The 19,156-nt window shown below is 37.2% G+C and overlaps 1 protein-coding gene across 1 annotated transcript in view; it reads left to right on the forward strand.

Moving 5' to 3' along the window:
- Nucleotides 1-18,675, forward strand: part of LOC103896237 (V-type proton ATPase subunit d 2) — a 19,474-nt gene extending 799 nt beyond the window's left edge. The window contains exons 2-8 of the mRNA XM_009276041.2: nt 5,665-5,836; nt 7,728-7,906; nt 10,759-10,838; nt 12,700-12,777; nt 16,071-16,247; nt 17,630-17,707; nt 18,234-18,675. Coding sequence (XP_009274316.1) covers nt 5,665-5,836; nt 7,728-7,906; nt 10,759-10,838; nt 12,700-12,777; nt 16,071-16,247; nt 17,630-17,707; nt 18,234-18,395 — 926 coding nt within the window. The 3' untranslated portion in view covers nt 18,396-18,675. The remainder of the gene's footprint in view (nt 1-5,664; nt 5,837-7,727; nt 7,907-10,758; nt 10,839-12,699; nt 12,778-16,070; nt 16,248-17,629; nt 17,708-18,233) is intronic.
- The last annotated feature ends 481 nt before the right edge of the window (nt 18,676-19,156 follow it).

Consider the following 19,156-nt stretch of genomic DNA (forward strand, 5'->3'; position numbering starts at 1 on the left):
CTAACCTTTTAAAAAACTTAAAAAAAAAAAAAAAAAAAAGCTTTTTTCAAAAGGTGACTTCCACAGTAATACAGAAAACACACACTAGTTTCCAAAACAGTTTTCTGTGGCCAAGACTGGTCACAGCCTGATGAAGACGACTTGCACAAAGAATCATATGAAATACCTCTAGACACTTGGCAGGAAAAAAATCACCTTTCTAAAGGAACATGAAGTTTCTTTCCCTGACTCCAAAATAAAAGCTATGATTGTACACTGAGATAATTTCTATAAAATGCATTATATTAGATTAATTTGAAAAAGAAACAAGGAGAAATAATAAGCTCACTCTCTTTTAAGCATTGGTTGCTTTGTGTATGCAGTAATGGATTTGGGGAAATGAGAATTGCACTACCTGATGATTCCCATACATAATGGAGTTTTGAGGCTGTCAAAACTATTAATATAATAACAACATAAGTCTGGGAAGGTTGCTTGCCATTCATCTTGCATACTAAAACAACTACATTTAAATAGATACATGCAGGTATTTATCTGTCAGCAGGATAAAGTTCCTCTCATAGTTAAAGAAGAGATTGTCAGTACAGTCAATGCGATCTAGAGACTATTCAACTGACCAAGTGCATGTACCTACTTCAGCTGATAAGCTGGAGAGCTGTATCAGCTCTCCATTTCATACAATGTCAGTTTAGACACACAGAACACATGTATACACTTACTCTGAGAACTGCAATCTATTCCTTATGTCAGCTGGACAAAATCAACAGTTTCTGTAGCCTATTTGTACCAGCAGTTGTGATCTATGCAACTTAAAGACTCTACAGACACTCTTGATATTGTATTTAATTGTTTAAGTCAAAAAGTCCTGCTCCATGAACATACAGACTTCAGAAAAAGCTAATAGAGCTTCAAACATCTATAAAAGACACAAAAGACAGAATGATGGAATTATTAAACCTTGCTCTTACTCCACTTGTCTCTGCAGAGGAACTCAATAAATGATGTCATCAAAGGCTCCATGAAGAAAAAAAAACACATAAAATCGTGGTTACTTCCGAATAAAATGAAAATATACAGGTTTAAATATTTTTAAAAACATACAAGATAAAAGAATTTCTCTCATCCTTCCCAGAAGAATACAGGCTCATGTTAAGTTAAGAATAGTTAAAAAAAAACTATCTAAATTTTAAGTCATGCTACAAGAAAGTTATTTACAACCAGGAAGTAGTTTTCAAACATTTCTGAGATATATAAACCTTCAACATTATTAAGACCATGCAACAGATGGACAGATCACAATAGAGAGATAAAATCCTTTTCTAAGATTTATAGTAGAAAGAACAATGATTTTTTTATTTTTGAACCTCCTTCTTTCTAATGTTCATTCAATTTTAGAATGCAAAGTATTTCAGCAACAGAAGCAGCAGCCTTCATCAACCCGCCTACAAGCACATCTCTACTACCCACTAACACTTCCCTTTTTTCTCTGTTCAGCTACATCTCTTTCTCCATTTTAACATTTTCTACTTCTTTTAGACAACTAACAGATTCCCACCAGTTATCTACCAAATGCATTATTTATAATGAAAATATGAGAAGTATTGGATTTGTACACGAGGCTAAATACACTTATTTCTCTGCATATATATAATGCTGTAATATTGAACTTGCACCACGAGTGTAGAGTGCACCAAAACCACAGACCCTTACCTCTAATGTAAAAAATGGAGCTTTATGCATACATTGTATTTTGTTTCCAATTAAAAGTTCCAGCATGTGGATTTGTACAGTAGTACTATTGTGCTTGTCCAATAGTGCCTTTGGTTCATGTTTTCACATTAAAAGGTAATAAATTTACCCCATTCTGCATTCTGTAGCATAGCACCACACCACAAAAACTGACCTAAATTAAAAATATTATAAATATGCTAAAACAAACAAGCAGAAACAAAATCAAAACAACCCCAAGTAACCCATAAATAGAATCAAAAAGGTCTTTTAATTTCAAAGTGATTTTGATATCTCTAGAGGGGAAACCATAATGTCGGTACAGAAGAACCACAAGAAAAACTGTAGGTTAGTGCTTTAGATCTGCTTGATAATCAGAGTAAGTATAACAGTGAGAGGGAAAGAAAAAAAGGAGGATGCTAACTGACTTACGATACCACTGTGTCCTCTCAGTTCAGGGCCACACAGAGAGGAGAAGAGGCCTTCAGCTTAACTTAGATATCCTTTTGGGCTTGTTTGAATTATCATAATTTCCATGGAGCTACCTGTGGGCTGCAACACTGGCTGAAACCTCTGCAACACGGCATGCTACTAATTTGGCCCTGTGTCATCATCTGTTTCAGGGGAACGGGATCCTCAGAAGAACCCTGCTGACAGGCTTTGAAGTAGAATATGTGGGGGCGTTAAATTCAGTGCTCTATTCTTTCCTTGCTTCCTTGTGTGATGGAAAGACTGCTGCTCTCTAGAAGGGAGACTAGGTCACAGAAGGACAAACAGCCCAGCTCTGCTCCCACCAACATCACTGAAATAAGTTCACTTAACTTGCCAGAGCCAGGACACACCAGCACGTGGTGGCTGAAATAACAGTGTAACTGAAAACTGGGGGTAGTTGGCTATCAAAGTGAGGAGTCAGACAAGACTCCAGGTGCTTGATGCCAAGAGACCAGGTTAACGCTTTGTTCAAGTTCTTGCAATATTCCTTCTTTCTGATCAGCATCATTCCTGTCTTAACTGCATTCATCTTAAACTAGTCTCCATCTGCGCATTAATTCCCTTTAGATATACTGTTGTTTGGTTGCTCTTCAACTGTGAGTAAAATCGTGTGATTTAAAATCCCATTAAAGTCATACATTTCCTACGTATGATTTTCCTGCATATAATTTTATGAGGAAATATACGATGCAGATGGATAGCAATAGTACTGACAGCTGAAATACAGGAATTTTCTTTCCTAGGGATCTGGTGGACATGCTGAAAAGCCCAGGGTCTTGTGTAGGTCTCCAAGAGCCCCTGAGAAAAGGAGCAGCATCACTAAAAAGTTTCGGTGAACACGAATGTCTGAAGCCCCTGTCATGCTCAGCCATCTACTCCTGCCAGGTCATCAGGTCACGTTACTAGTACAAGCATCTGACTGTGTTAGTCCCCAGGTCTTATTTATGCCAACAACCAAGAGAATATCATTTAAGACCAGCAGAGCAGTCTCTGAGCTGCGCTGAACTCTGTCATGGTGTGAACTCTCATTATGACATTCCTGGTTGATATTATATGGTATTGGAGTTTGTGGATGACTAGTTTCTCCAATGTTTTGGCCAAGGCCATGAGATAGGGTTGAATATTGTTTCTTACATACAGTATGCATGCTGGCATTTATTAAACTGTTTAGAAGAAATACTTCTCTAAAGCAGGCTGTGGAAGTGACAGGGCCATAAATCCAATATTCCTGTGCATAGTGTTTCCTCCATAGCTTTTGAGAGCCAGGTGGGGCTATTTAATGTGTTATAGCTAATATTTTTCATGCCTTATGTTAGGGCACGGATTTTGAAGCCACTCAGTCAATAAGAGAACTGAGGAAGGTAACACAGTCTTGTCAAACTACTGTCAACCAGTTGGGGTTGGTTTCTGTTCATCTCATGATGGTGTTAAACACACTTCAGAATGGTCAATACTTGAGGCTGATATTTGGGTTTTGCAGTCTGCTTTAGGTACTAAACCTCTGAAAACCACCGTGTTCGGAATGCATTTACAGAGTGTGACTCAGGGTAGATATCAGTGGTTGGTCTGAAAAGGAATTGAGGAAAGCTGGAATTCAGATCTCTGCATGTAATACGGTAGTATTATCTAATCCCACCATATGCCAAGTATTTTTACCTTCTTTGCAATAAAAAGAGAAAGCAAAAATTGGTTTTCACAGGAAATGTAGACGTGATATGAAAATATTAGTGATTTTTTTAAAAGTTGGTCTTACATATTTAGACTCATTTCTGGGCATAATTCAGCATTTTTATTCATCTCTTAATCTTTCTTACCTTTCTCTCTTTCTTGAATTAAGTGGTTTTCTTTTTTCATATTTGGATTCTCTTCCTTCTTCCTACATGGAAGCCTGTACTGAAACTATGACTATTTCCCAGTATCTGGCTCTGACCATTGAAAGACCAATTACGTCTGCCGCCTTCTGTCAACAGCTTTGTGACAACCTATGTAATTTTAAGAAGCAATTAGTTTACACTGCTAGCATAAGTTCAGTCTATTGCAGGAAGAGCTAGAGAAATGCTAACAGTTCCAGAGAGCTAGCTGAGTAAGGCTGTCCATCCAAGAGTCTGTTGATGTAATTGCTAAAATGAGCTCAAGTGGCAGCTAAACTGCATAGAAAACTCTGAGGGTTATCCACCTCAGTAAGTTAGAGTGCTAGATGTAGGAGTTTGAATTTGCAATGTACTAGTTCTTTTGCTTTAAGTCTCAGCGTAGGCAACCTTATTGCACACTAAGAAAGTATAAACATGGGGAATTAGGAAAGAGTAGCTACTATACTGATAAATGCACACCTTGCTAACTGCATATTAACTTCCCTTATAGGTACACCTTTTTTTCAGTCAGTGGGAGTGTTGCTGTCCTTTTCCCAAAATACTGCTTCAGATTTTATCTGGAAATCTAATCATTATGAATGTCCAAACCATATAACATTATCCCAGTCTATAATTTACAGTAGTTTTAATATAGCCTTTGAACATAATTATGCAAAATAGCAGGGGCTTTTCTAAAAGGAAATGTTAAACTGCTTTGAACACTAAGAACTGATTCAAATCCTTACTTTTGCCTCGTGGTGGAAAATGGCTAGCAGAGGAAATTTGTCAAAAGAATTCTTTGATATTACAAAAGCTTCTTTCAACTTTGTTGTCTAATCAACCTATTTTCCTCAGTTATCAGGGTCAGGAGCTCAGACAGAACGTGTCACGATAACCCAAGTTTCTGGAACAGCTTCTTAGGATCTGGTAGTAGCAGCCATAAATCAGACAAAGCCAAACCAGAAATGCTAAGAGTCTGTAACTGTGCCCTTTCAAGTGCTTCACTGCAGAAGCCATTTGGAGCCCAGAATCTCAGTCAGGCAAGATGTGTTCTCTCCTCTTCTTTGGGCAGCCTGATAACATAAGATTATAGTCTTACCTGAGATTTAAATGTTTCATATGAAAATTTAAGATCTTAATAAAGTTAAAGGATGATTCCTATTGATGCATAACAGTCCATAGGAATGCAGGAGAGAAAATAACTGACACATTATAAAAGTGGTGCCCTGAATAAATCAGAGAAATCAAAACGTTGAACAAACCTGATTGGGAAGGGGCTTGGAACAGCAGTAATTAACATTGTGCCTGGTGTGGCTGGAAACTAAAGTTGCCAGTGAAACTTCTGACAAAGGTGTAAATTATTTGTGCTTTCCTGTGGCATGCTGGTCTTACTGGTAGAAGGCAGTACAAATTTGCAGTAGTTATGCATTTATTCTATGTGAAATCTATGGCAAAACCTTTTCAATAGAGTATGATCACAGCCTTAATATGAAAATATAATGTTAAAATTGAACATTTTAAAAGTTTTTTTATTTGGTTTGTAGACAATATAATGACAGTTTATTCTCATGATCTTCCTTTAATCTAATTTCAGATCTGAAGTTACATCTACAGACTACAGACTATGGCAACTTCTTGGCTAATGAAACTGGCCCTCTCACTATTTCCACCATCGATGATAAACTGAAAGCAAAACTACTCACGGAATTTCATTACTTTAGAAACCATGCTTTTGAACCACTTGCCACTTTTCTGAATTTTATCACGTAAGTAATGTTACCACATAGCTTACCACATAGACTCAAAGCAAAAGCACAGCTGTAAGTTGAAACAGTGTAAATGCATTGTACTTGAATTTCTATTGTTTCAAAAATAGCAAAATTACTTTTATACTGCAACATTTACATACTTTATTTGTTAATATAAGTTCTGAATATATATATATGAAGAGCTGTTGTGTTTGCAACTACTTATTTTAAAGAACACAAGCAGATTTTTTCTGTGTACAGTGGCAGGAGGAGTGATAGAGATTGAGAAAAATGGTTATAATTTTCAAACATCGTTTAAGTCAGAGAACCTGCAAAACTGAAGTTTGTGGGGGTGACTCATGCAAGATTAGCAATTTCATGATGTACAGGGCAGTGATTTAATGCCTAGGCATGTGGCAAGTTCTAGACTTTTTTTAAAGGGGGAAAGACAACACATCATACACCTGCCATACTTTTTATACCATTTGAACATTAAAGCCAGAAATACTTTATGTTGTGTATAGCAAGATACTTAGATCCTAGTAGCTTTTTTAAAAAGTACAAGTGCTGTTTGATGCCAGATGGAGAGAAAGTTCTGATCTCAATATAGTTATAAACAGATAAAACTTGTCAATGAATGGCTTAAACAACATTAAGAACAAGGATCTGATTTATAACAGTATAACATGGATTAGTGAAATGTCAGCAGGATATTTTACCTAACTATTTACTCCCCTTGATCTTATCTTTTTAATATATTAAAACAAGAACACTAGATTATTCAGCTTACTTTTAAGGAGTATTTTTATCATAATAGCAAAATAAAGTATCATTATTCTTTTTTGTTTGTTTGTTTTGGGTCAAGCGTAGCTGACCAGTTTTAGGTGAACATATCAACAGGATCTTAAAAAGTGCCCTAGGACAGCTGTGACCTGAGGCATGCAATGTTTACCTTTTTTTTCAGAGAAATGAAAGTGAAAATATGAAAATTATGGCAGCTCTTTTCTCACACTGATTGACATGCATGTGTACATGTGTTTGCACAATCTCTGCACGCTGTTTTTTTTTTAATAATGGAGACACTAAGATATTTAACACAATTATTAAATCATTGAACTACATTTCACCAGGTCCCTGAGCCACCTCCCAGATTACGTGTGAGATCATATTAATGCCTATATGTCTCTAGCTGTGTTCTGAATCAACAATGCAAGCTGAATACTGGCAGCCTTGTTATAAGCATCCCAAGGGAATAGCGTTCACATTTCCAAGTCACTGACAAAACTCTTATCAGCCTCTCTGACAGTAAAACTAGTAAGAAGCTGATAGAAAACTTCTACTGAAAAGAAAACTTTTAGCAATAAAGAAGAAATCTCTGAGAACCTGTTCTTAGTTTCCTCATGGGAGGATGTTTAAAGCTGAGTGAGAAGAAAGCCCTAAGATTGGTCCATCTGCATGGACTCTGCAGTTTTAGTGCCGAGATTCCCACGCGCTTCTCTGTCCAGGTGGTGTATTTGAAATAACAAAATCCCAAACTAGGAAAGCTGCTAGCTTGGGTGATTTACTTTTTGATACCACTCATTGTCACTTGTTATAGTGAATCTACATTTCACAGCTGTTATGCTTATCATATTCATGTTTCAGTTTCTCCTTCTTTTTAAGTGTCTCTTTCCCAAACTCAGTCATGTGTTTAAAATTAATACTGTGTGTTACCTACTCGCTATTTAGAAACTTCTATTTGTTTTTGATAAATGAGACATTGATACAGAGTGAACATACAAACCTGCAAATACTGTGGTAGTTTCTGACTTTAGTATTATTACTAATTTGCAAAAATTTTGGATTTGTATTTTTTCAAAGGAAAATTCATTATAAAGTTCATTTCTTTTACTTTTTCTTTCAAATACAGATACAGCTACATGATTGACAACGTAATTCTTTTAATAACTGGCACATTACATCAGCGGCCCATAGCTGAACTTGTTCCCAAGTGCCATCCACTGGGGAGTTTTGAGCAAATGGAAGCAGTCAGCATTGCCTCAAACCCCACTGAGCTGTTCAATGCAATTTTGGTTGACACACCATTAGGTAGGAACACTAAATTATTTCTTATTTGCTTCTTGAAACTACTCATCCTGTATTCTTAAGAATATCTCAGATGGAGTAGCATGTTTTCCACTGGATATGCTGTGTTTTGGTAACACAAAACATGAAGTGTGGATCAAGCACTTCTGAAGTGGTGTTCAGGACATTTTCTAGTAACATTTATTAACAGCTTCTATATAAACCTTGGGTAGCAGACACAAAGAAAACATGCTACTCAAGAAGTGTAATGGATATCTTTTATACCCAAAGTAGCCACTGATTTAGAGCATCTAGAATTTTATTTCAACACCTGCATCTATAATTAAAAAAGTAAGATGAAATCTTGCCTATCCCTCACTAAGGATCAAGAAGCAGACAGTTACTAATAAATATTAGATGTTGTGGTAGAACCTAGATTCCCTCTCGGGATTTGGGCATGGTTCAAACACAGAGAAAATCCCTATTTTGAAGAACTAAATCTAAAAGCAAAACAGAGCGAGGCTTGAGAACATCGCATTCTGAAATTGGGATGAAACTCCGCTCAATGTGCTGCAGCAGCCAACATGAACAAACACAAACTAACCAGCTGTGGGGCACTGCTGGGAAGGGTACTGAGAATAAGATGGAACTGGATGGATTTGAACACATATGAAACCACTGTGTGCCCTCATCTGGAGTGCTGTGAGTGGATTTGGGTTCTGCTTCTCAAGAAGGCGTGGTGGGTTGGCCTCAGACAGAAGCCAAACTCCCACCCAGCCCCTTGCTCAACCCCTACCTCCAGCACAAGGCAGGGAGAAAAACCCAACCCCCCCCAGCCCCTTGCTCACCCCCTCCCCCCAGCACAATGCGGGGAGAAAATGGGGGGGGGGTTTGTGGGTTGAGATCACCTACCAAGTACTGTTGCAGGCAGCAGGCAAGAAGGAGTTTGTGGGTTGAGATCACCTACCAAGTACTGTTGCAGGCAAAAAAAGATTCAACTTGGGGAAAATTAACTTGATTTACTGTTGATTAATACTAATATATTTAATTACTGATTCAGGCATTAGGAAATAAACAAACAGAAAGAAACAAACAATTACACACTTAGGGAAAACACCTTTCCTCCCCCCTTTCCCACTCCTTTGCTCCAGGCTCCTCTCCTTTGCCCCCTTGTTATCACTGCAGGTTACACTCAATCTCTTCGGAGAGGCAATGAGCGGCACAAGGAGTGGGGGGAGTTTACAGTCAGTACGTGGTGGTTTCTCTCTGCTGCTCCTTCCTCCTCACACTTATCCTCTGCTCTGGCATGGGCTCTCCACGGGCTGCAGTTCCTGTCAGGAGTATCTGCTCCAGCACAGGTCCTCCACAGGCAGCAGGGAGTACCTGCTCCAGCACCATGGAGCGACTCCTCCTCCTTCTCTGACCTTGGTGTTTCTCAAATTTTTTTTCCTTCCTCCTCTCTACAACCTGCGTTTTTTGCCCTTTCTTAAAGATATTTTCCCAGAAGCACAACCAGCTTGGCTGAGGGGCTCAGCTGTGCCCTGCCATGGGTCTGTTGGAGCCGGCTGGAATCAGCTGTGTGTGGCATGGGGCAGCCCTGGCCCCCCCTCACAGAGGCCACCCCTGCAGCCCCCCACTGCCAACACTTGGGCACCGACACCCCATACAGTGAAATCAGAGAAGGTACAGAGCAGGACAGCTAAAATGAACAAGGGGATAGTGCTGCCGTGTGTGGACAGACTAAAAAGGCTGGACTGCAATTTGGAGAGAACAAGGCTAAAGAGAGATATGGACAATGTTTACGAAGTCCTGAGGGCAGTGGTTTGTCCACAGTGAGCTGCAAACTGTTGCTTACCAAATCTTTTCGAAGACAAAATCCCAGCAGAAAACCAGTTTTAAAACAGGTAAAATAAAACTTTTTTTTTTTTTTTTTTACACAGCTGGTAGTAAATTTCTGGAATTTTTTTGCTAAACAAGTTTGTACAAGCAGAGAGTAGTATCAGATTTTTAAAAAGATGGGACAAATTCTTGGTCAATGGATCTACAGAGAGATACTAAAGGGAACTGTCAGGGATACATCCTCTAATATTGTTCATCCAAAAACTGGATGCTGGAGAGTATGAAAGGAGAAGATCACAAAACACAGCCAGGCTCACATGCTCTGTTTAAATACCTTCTCCCATTGCCACTGTCTGAGACAACACTCTGTCAGGCAGCACTGGTCTGTCCCACTGACATAGCTTAGGAAGAGTGAGGGATTGGCATACTTTTGTTGATTATGAATACAGTATTTTTAAGCGATCCAGCTGCACAAATGAACTTCATCCTCTGTCTCCCTGTTCAAAAGCTTGCTCTTTAGCCAGTTCTGCAGGGGACCTGGAAGCACAGATGGTCAAGGTCAAAGTTTGTGCCCCTTACTAGTTGCAACCTGTTGCCTTTCCCCCACTACAGATGTACCCAAAGAGGAAGAGGGAAAATAGGAAAGAGGATTCTCCTTAACAGTTGCGGAATACCTCATGATTTAAGACAAAAATTATCGTCATGTTCCTCACTAGAAAATCTCCCCAATGCCCAAACCATATACTTCAGAGAAGATTAGGGCTTTCATGAGCATTTCTCACCTGATTCTCTCTGGAGATGTGGACTCTGGCTGTGGCACTGGTTGATTCCCTTCTCAGCAGATTCCCATTAAAAAGGAGGGAGTAGGAGGATAAGGGGAAAATCAAAAGTATTTCTCTTCCTCTCTGTTATATCACTCTTTCTTGTACAACAGAAACCTCAGATTCTTGCTCACACACTGGTGAATGGCAATAGACAAAAGATGCATATGATCAGCATGTAGATTTATGCTGCAATATAATAAATTCTGCTTTCAGCTGCTTTCTTTCAAGATTGTTTGTCTGAAAATGACCTGGATGAAATGAACATTGAAATAATGCGCAACAAACTGTACAAGGCAAGTTCTTGCAACATAACGATAATACCTGGGGTTTTTCAAAGTGTCCCAGAAAAGGAGGTCAGTATCATTAACCCTGTTTTATGGATGGGAAAACAGAAGCATGGTGAGATAAAGCAAGCTGTCTAAGGTCACCTGGTTGATGACAAGTCCAGGAATCAAATCCTGCTCCTTTCACTTCTACTCCACTCTTTGGAGAGTTTTCAAATTTTAGGTCTGCATCCAAATTCTAATTTAATATCTCATTAATGAAAAAGCTTTAGATGTCAGGCTAATATCCAGATCCATTTGTTTAAGAATATCTCAGTTATCCACCAAATGCCACAGAACTGTTAGCTCCTAAGTGAGCTTAGACAGGCTTTTAGTTAACATTTATTTTTATTTATAAAAGGTAGATTTGATTTGAAAAGGTCTAATTGCTTTGAGACTAGCTAACTTTTTTTTTTACTTAAGGGTTTTGTATCATTTTCTTCCTTTTAAAATTATCTTTAGCATTGCTACAGCACACTGCTGTAAGGATATGCATCTAACATGTGCCTTGCATTTTCAAAGTACTTTACAAATATTAGCACACAGGTCAATACTCTTAGGATGGTCTCTTTAAAGGCTATACATATTTCATTCTGTTAATGGTTCCTCCTGGCACATTCTCTCCAAATTCTTTGTTATCTTTCTTTCACAGTGGATGCCCCAGACAGCAGGAAGTATTCTTACAGTGACCTGATTGCACTAAGGGGAAAGACAAAAATTCTTCTGTTTGTCTTACAAATGATATTTATAAATTCCCAAGCCAATATTTGATTCTTAAATTTTCTGCTACTTCCTCTCATTCAAAACAACATCAGTTATGCCCAAGTATTTTAATTCTTTCACAGTACTACTAAACTAGACACTCTTTTTCCATTTGATAACATACAGATTTGATTCTTATAACCTGTGTGGATAACCATACATTTACACTTATTAAATCTATTTTTTTGTTTTTTCTTCTCACTCTTCTAAGTATCAGGGGGATCATTCTACAAACACTTCTAAATTATTAATATATCCTGTCCCCTCTGCTTCAGCTGTCAACGTGATCAATTATGTTTCAGCTCTACTATCAGATAGCACTATACAGAACCTAATGCATAAACCCATGCAGCAGATCCCCCTTGAGATGTCTCTACTTAAAATTCACTTAATTGCATAGTTAGTGACAGCTTCTTTTAACAAGATTGTGTGAAGTTGTAGCAAATGCATTTTGATAACATAAATATTCCTCAAGACAGTATTTTGGGGGATGGAGAGGCAGGGGGAACAGCATCTCTGAGATATTTAGGGTCCTTCCTGCACAGGTATTTTGAAATGGGTGCGAAGGCCAGAAACCTTAATAGACCAGAGGGCCTGGCAGAGCAGTATTACAGAAGCTTTGTTCGCTGTTCTGTCCTAATCCAGGGTTTAGGGTAGAGCAGTAGGGATTAGTTTGTGTATCCTCATAGTGCTGGCCCAACAGCCATGGCACATTCCCAAATCCCCTCCTCCACACTATAAATGCAGAGTTTCCTTCAGCCATCTGCTTATTATGCAGCGGAAGCTCAATGAAGCTCAAGAAGTTCCTTCTTTAGAGAGCAAAGAAAACATATTTGTCCTATTACAATTTTTAAAAACATTTGTACCCATATTGTAATAACAAGACATTTGCATTTTAATATTTCAACTTTCAGTCCAGCAAAGTAATTAAACACATACTTGAATTTAAATTCCTAAGTAGAATTATCAAAGTTAAAGCAAGTATTTAAAAATGAGGTTTATGACTATGTGCTGTGCCGGTCCAGGTCTTACGTAGCATTTAAAATATTTCTCTTCTTCTTTCATGTAGTCTTATCTTGAGGCATTTTATAAGTTTTGTGAAAAACAAGGTGGTACTACAGCAGAAATCATGAGACCTATTCTTGAGGTAAGAAAAATTCAGTCTTCGTTCATGAAAGTACTCCATATTGTTTTCATAATTAGGTTACTCTGTTTTTCCTGTTCCTTCTCTCTCTATTTGCAGTGTTATTTGTCAAATGTTTGCTTCTCCTCTGAATAACTGCTTTTCTAAGATGTAATGACTACTCTAGGATGACTTTTACCTCTTGACTAGAGAAGCAGCTAGTCCATTACCAGGGAGGAGTTAGCTTCAGTTAATATTTTTCTATAACAGAGAGCAGAACAGAATAAATGGTTCACTAATCTCAAACTGTTGCCCCTTAACATTTTTCTGTATTATGTAGAAAAACTAAAAAATTGGATTATTCTTACACCTCCTAGCTCAAAATTAAATTTGGGATAGCTAAGGTCTGGCATTACTGTATATTTACTAATCAATATTCTTTAAGCTTCATGGCACTATTATGTTTGTTTACTCTTCAATTAAAATTAATGGTTCAAGTTAGAGTTGAGTGACCTTTGGAACTAGTGTTATACAGAAAAGTCCAACATTACATGTTTTATTTTTGTCTCAACTCAGAAAAGTTTAATATTTATTTTTTCCATGACATACATACAAAATTCCTAATGTCCTCCTCCCCAAAGGATACCTGCAGCATAGTGAATGATATTTTTATATCTGTTATTGTAATAAAAGATGCAGAAATTCCTAAAATTGAGTTCTCAGCATTGAGCTCCACTTTTTTTGTCACATGGTTTATCACAGTTCTTTGCAGCGTTTGAGAGCCAGATCACCCATGTTCTTCCAGGAGTCTTTTTTTCTGGATAAGCAAAACTTACACTCTAGAAACTGACTGAACAAAATTCCCTGAGCTCTGATGACATCACACTAAAAGTTTGCATTATAGGAGAGAGATAATAACCCTGGGAGCTCACCCCTGAAGGTAGAATAAGCCTAAATTACATCTTAAGAAGCAATGTCCTAAAAGGGAATGCAATTTCATATTTTATTTAACCAGGTCATAACGTTTCAGTTTATGTTCTAAAGAAAATATTCTTAATCAAGTTAAATTGACCAGAAATTAAGTATTTTGAGTATTCTTTTCTGAAAAATAAAAATCAAGAGATTGGCTGGCAGAGGTAAAGACACAGTTGATTCAGATTTTTCAGAAAGTTCATTTTTAGCTAGAAATTCATCCTGAGAGCAGGTTACTTACCAACATTAGTTTAAGCATGTTGTAAAACTCTCTTTATACCAGTTGTATAAGTTTGGTCAGTGATAAGCTTCTTTAAAATCCCTATCTAATGTCAATCAGCTAGGAGGATAAACTTTTCTGCAGATTTTCTTTTCTATAACATTTTAATAATCTGAAGACACACATAGAGCAGATTGCTAATGGTTGAATTCACAAAAAGCCAAAGTTTAATTATTCAAAAGAATAGTTGCTATTTATTCTGTAATCTTATATGTAAGACTACCAACCTGACCCTATCAGAATGAGGCTGAGGTATTTAGCTCCCCAACTCCTTGACCACCAGTCACGGTGCCAACCTTCCACATTAAAAGTACTGACGATCTCTCTTCCACCATGGACAACAAATGTGGCATGTTTAACCCCGAATCTGGCAAGAAACTGCAGGACTGCACTGCAGCTAGTGCTGTGCCTGTTATTAGGGCCCCATGCTAATTCTCAAGTAGCAGACATGTTACTTCAGTTTCCCATATGGATAGTAAAGCACTTAGGAATGGTCATCCTGTGACTCCACCTCTGCCTGCAGCAATCAAATGGCCCAGGTCACCAAGTAACTGCCTCATGGCCTTACTCACTATGGAGCACCTCATGTGCCAATAACTTGATGAACTGAGAGGTCTGTATGGTTGGGACTGGTCCTGCAAATTTTCTCAAACCGGGAGCCACACAGTTAGGCCCCAAACCTGCTAGCATTAGTTGCAATTGCATCTGAGCATGCTTTTTTCCCAATAAAATATTACAAATCTAACAGCTCGATTCTACATGGCTCTCTAACAAGTTAAAAAAACAAAGCATTTGTCCTTCCAAAACAGTTTCACTAGGGCTGATATGCCTGTTCGTATTAATAAGGCAAGTGAAATTTGGCCCTGTTATTCATTAGCTAGAAGTCTTTTCAAGCACACTTATTTTCTTCTCATTATTTCTCTATTGTTTATTCATTTTCCTTACTCTGAAGTCAGTGCCAGAGGGTAGCTGGGTCCCTGCTACAGTGTGTTCCAGTACACAGGAGTAAGATCTATGAATATGTGCTTAACTGCTGAAGTTGTAGAACTGTGTTGCAACTGCAGTCTTATTATTCAACAGAAAAGAGTACCTTTCTGCTTAAAACTGTTCAAAAATTCACAGCAAGCTGCCTAAAATGTGCGTATACTGTATATGCTTCACTTGGAACATTTTCCTGCATAATCCCTGCAATTAGCAAGGCCTCTGCTGTTCTTACAACAAGAAAGTAAGTAATAAAGGAAAGAAATAAAACCATAGTCAATTTAGATCTCAAGACAGACGAATAGATTTAAATCAGGCAGAACTGAGTAAGATTATTTTTATTTACCATTACATTTTTAATTCATATTGTAAGAATGGCAAGTGAAATTTTGCCTTGTACAAAAGAACAATCTGAGATCTAGACATTAGAATGACTCTCAGTCTACTGCTGCAGGGAAAATACAGATACTACAGGCATCTAAACATGGCAGAAGAAATATAGCCTTTGATTCTATGCGTTAAAAATTAACTGTTATTTGAAACACTTGAAAACTTTAACTTGGCAAGTAAACAGCCCCCTCCACCTTATTAAATTATGGTTTTAAATATGTGCATTCAGAAACTTTTTTTTTTTCCAGAATTTCCTTTTAACCTTTACTCTCAACAGCACTCTGAGTTACCCCAGAACAGTACTATTGCTTCTTGGTCATTTCCTGTATTATTATTATTTATAAGAGTATTATTTCATAAATTCAGAAGGGTGCGTGAGGAGACTTTTTTATTGTTAACATCTGGGTAACTAAGTAGGGAAACGAGGAAGTAGCAGAGACGATATATTCAGTACAAAAATCACAGAATAAAAGCTGTGCTTGCAAAACTGTTTGATTTTTCTAGTTAAAATTTAACAAGTATTTGCAAATAAGGATCTACAATTTTTAAAATAAGGTATGTTTCTAATGCTCTGAAGTCCACTTTTTTTTTTAAGTTTCCATAGTTTAGCTTACTGAAAAAAAAACATATCCCCACCTTAATTTAGAATGCGATCTCTAATAACACCTCTTTATTCTTTGTTTTGCATATTAAGTTTGAGGCAGACAGACGTGCATTTATCATCACCATTAATTCATTTGGCACTGAGCTGAGTAAAGATGACCGAGAGAAGCTGTACCCGACCTGTGGAAAACTGTATCCAGAAGGCTTACACCTGTTGGCCAATGCAGATGACTACGAGCAAGTGAAGTGTGTTGCAGATTACTATGCAGTACGTAATCTAATTTCTTAAAACAAAAAGCCGAAGTACAAATACTTAACATCTCTTGATGTCAGCAAAATTTTAAAGAGTATTCATGTAAGTTAAAAGCATTTTTGAGAGAGAAAAACATCAGCAAAGATACGAAAGATCCCATAAAGAAGTATATGGAATCAAAGGCCTTTGATATGAAGACATAAGATATATTATTACCTTAGTGCAAGACAAAGTTCCTCTTACAGTGACGTTTAAATAAGTCCCAATCACATTCTAGTAAACAAAACTCTTCCTACTTCATTAACCCTCCCCAAATTGAGTTTCACTTCACAGTTGCTGCCTCCAAGATTTTGCAGCAAAAGCATAAGTCATTTTAAAATGAGCTGACCAAACAATTCATGCCACAGATGAGTGCAAACCTGATTTATTGCTAGTATGCCATAAAAATGCCCTTCTGAAAAGTTTTCTCTAAATCACTGATTGAATCGAAGAAGTAGATGAAGTTGTTAACACTGATGCGACTAGTGCCGTTATTAAAGATGAACCAATATGCAACACTTGCTCTAAGAATTAACTGTGGTACTCTGACTACCTATAATTTTTAAGCTACCTCCAAGTAGGTAGACCAAACAAAATGATGTGTGGTCTACTGCTTTTTCTACAGAAGAAACAAAGCTGGAGATGCACATCTGTTCCTGTGCATAAGCAGAATGTTAGAAGCATGTGTCACCATGTCAATGTGGTACAGAGCAAGTCTATTCATGTGCTGGTGGGATATTTAGATGAATTTGGGAATCATTGTGCTAGACCTATACTGCACTGCTACTTTATAGGAAAAACAAAAAGAATACACAGAGAAGCAAATTACACAGAAATGTAACACGTAAGAAATGAAGTCAAATAAATCTGTGCAGAACATTCCAGGATGACATATCAGACTAATGGATTTAGATACAATATTAACACAGATAAAGCAAATCCAGCTGACTACTGGAAATAAAATGAGCAGCCATGTGAGGATCAGAGTTCAGGGTTTTGGCTCCATTTGCAGCTCTGGCTCTGATGGATACTATTTGTACAAGACGTTGAGTGCTCTCTGTCCAAAGGAGTGAAAGGTCATGTGTCATTCTACAATAAGCCTCTTTTAGTGCCTTCAGTAAATTATTTTAAGTTGTAGGAAATGACGGTAAGAAATACAAGAACAAATGTGATTTTTCTTTCTTTTGCTGACTATATGCTTTTAACTTTTGATTTATGTAGAACTGTAATCTATACATGAGTCTTCTATACAGAAATATTACTTAACGTAGATTAATAAATAAAGTAATGTAAGGTATCTGTGCTGCACAGAATGTAAAAGTACTTTGTTTCCATTGGGTGGTTGTCTATGCTTTTAGGAATACAAGGCTGTGTTTGAAGGTGTAGGGAGTGGCACTGGAGAAAAGACACTGGAAGACGCATTTTTTGAGCATGAGGTAAGAGCTTCTAACCTTAAAATATCAAAATGAATGTTATCCACCTGGAAAAACATTTAAAACAAGAATGAGGTACTAGGCTTTTGATTCTGCATCATTCAGCTTTGTATTGAAGAACACAGTATTTCTATGGCTGTCAACATGTGGCTGAATTAAAAGAGAAGGATTTACCTTTTTAAATAAAATAAATCCCAGGACATTCTTCTGAAGACTAGTTATAGAACTGTCAACCCTGATAGCGTATCCAAAAGCCATCTCATATAAACTGCTTAATGAAATTTCTTTTGAATAGTCTACTGAAGAAGGTATTTCACCACTGTCCTTTACTTACCTGTAATGTTGCTGTAGTCTATTGCCAAAACTAATCCAGAGATGACATTTCAATTATATTTATACTCAAGAGACTCCTAAATATAGTCATAGTTGCAAAGTTACATAGAAATCTTGGTCATAAAAGCTACCATATAAAAATCATGTTTGCCGCCTTTAATATTTTATCATAACACTTGTTTCACCTTTTCTACAGGTAAAGCTGAATGTGCTTGCATTCAACAACCAGTTTCATTTTGGAGTATTTTATGCCTATGTAAAGTTAAAGGAACAAGAATGCAGGAATATTGTATGGATTGCTGAATGCATTTCTCAGAGACACAGAACCAAAATTAACAACTACATTCCGATTTTCTAAATCTGAGAATTTATAATCCTACAATGCCTGAAAAGATGCATTATTTCACAGAAAAGAAAAATCTTATTTCAAAAGTTAACTCTTATCAGATGTTTTAAATTGTATTACTGATCCTCCTTATATACAGCAGTGTAAGAAAAAGTAATGTAATTAGAGATACGAGTACTTTATACGGAAATATTAATGGGCTTATTCATAGTTTCTGTTGGTAGATTTGTTTCCCACTGTGCCCATTTGAATTTAATTGATCAATAAAAACTCCCTGCAAGGTCTTACATACATATTCTTTCTCCTTTGTGGAAGCAAGCTTTCTATCAATGACATTTGAAAAGCTCTTTAATGGCTTAATTTTGGATTAACGGTTTTCTCAAAGGGCCAACTAAATAACTACTTCTATCTTACACTTATGGTCTTCTTCATGGCATACAAGATTGTATGAAGGTCTTAATAGACAAAGAAGAGAGAAACTTTAGGGTTACTCTGAGATTCCCCTTAAGGAATCTCAAGAGAGAGCTTCCTGAACCTTTCTAACTGTAAGACCTCTCTGCAGCTAAATGTAAATAAGTAATTTCATTTTCATGAAAGTGTTTTCACTTATTCCTTTACGGTCACATGAGGAGCACCATAAGTGTCAAACAACAGGTGTCTGATCTACTCCACAGTAATACAAATATCTCCTCCCAGCACACCAAAGACACTGTCTTCATGTATGCACTAAGGAAGATTATGAAACATGAATGAAAATACCAGCCAAGTCTGTA

This window comes from Aptenodytes forsteri, unplaced genomic scaffold (genome assembly GCF_000699145.1).
Source record: "Aptenodytes forsteri isolate BGI_AS27 unplaced genomic scaffold, ASM69914v1 Scaffold433, whole genome shotgun sequence".
In the NCBI taxonomy this organism is placed as follows: domain Eukaryota; kingdom Metazoa; phylum Chordata; class Aves; order Sphenisciformes; family Spheniscidae; genus Aptenodytes; species Aptenodytes forsteri.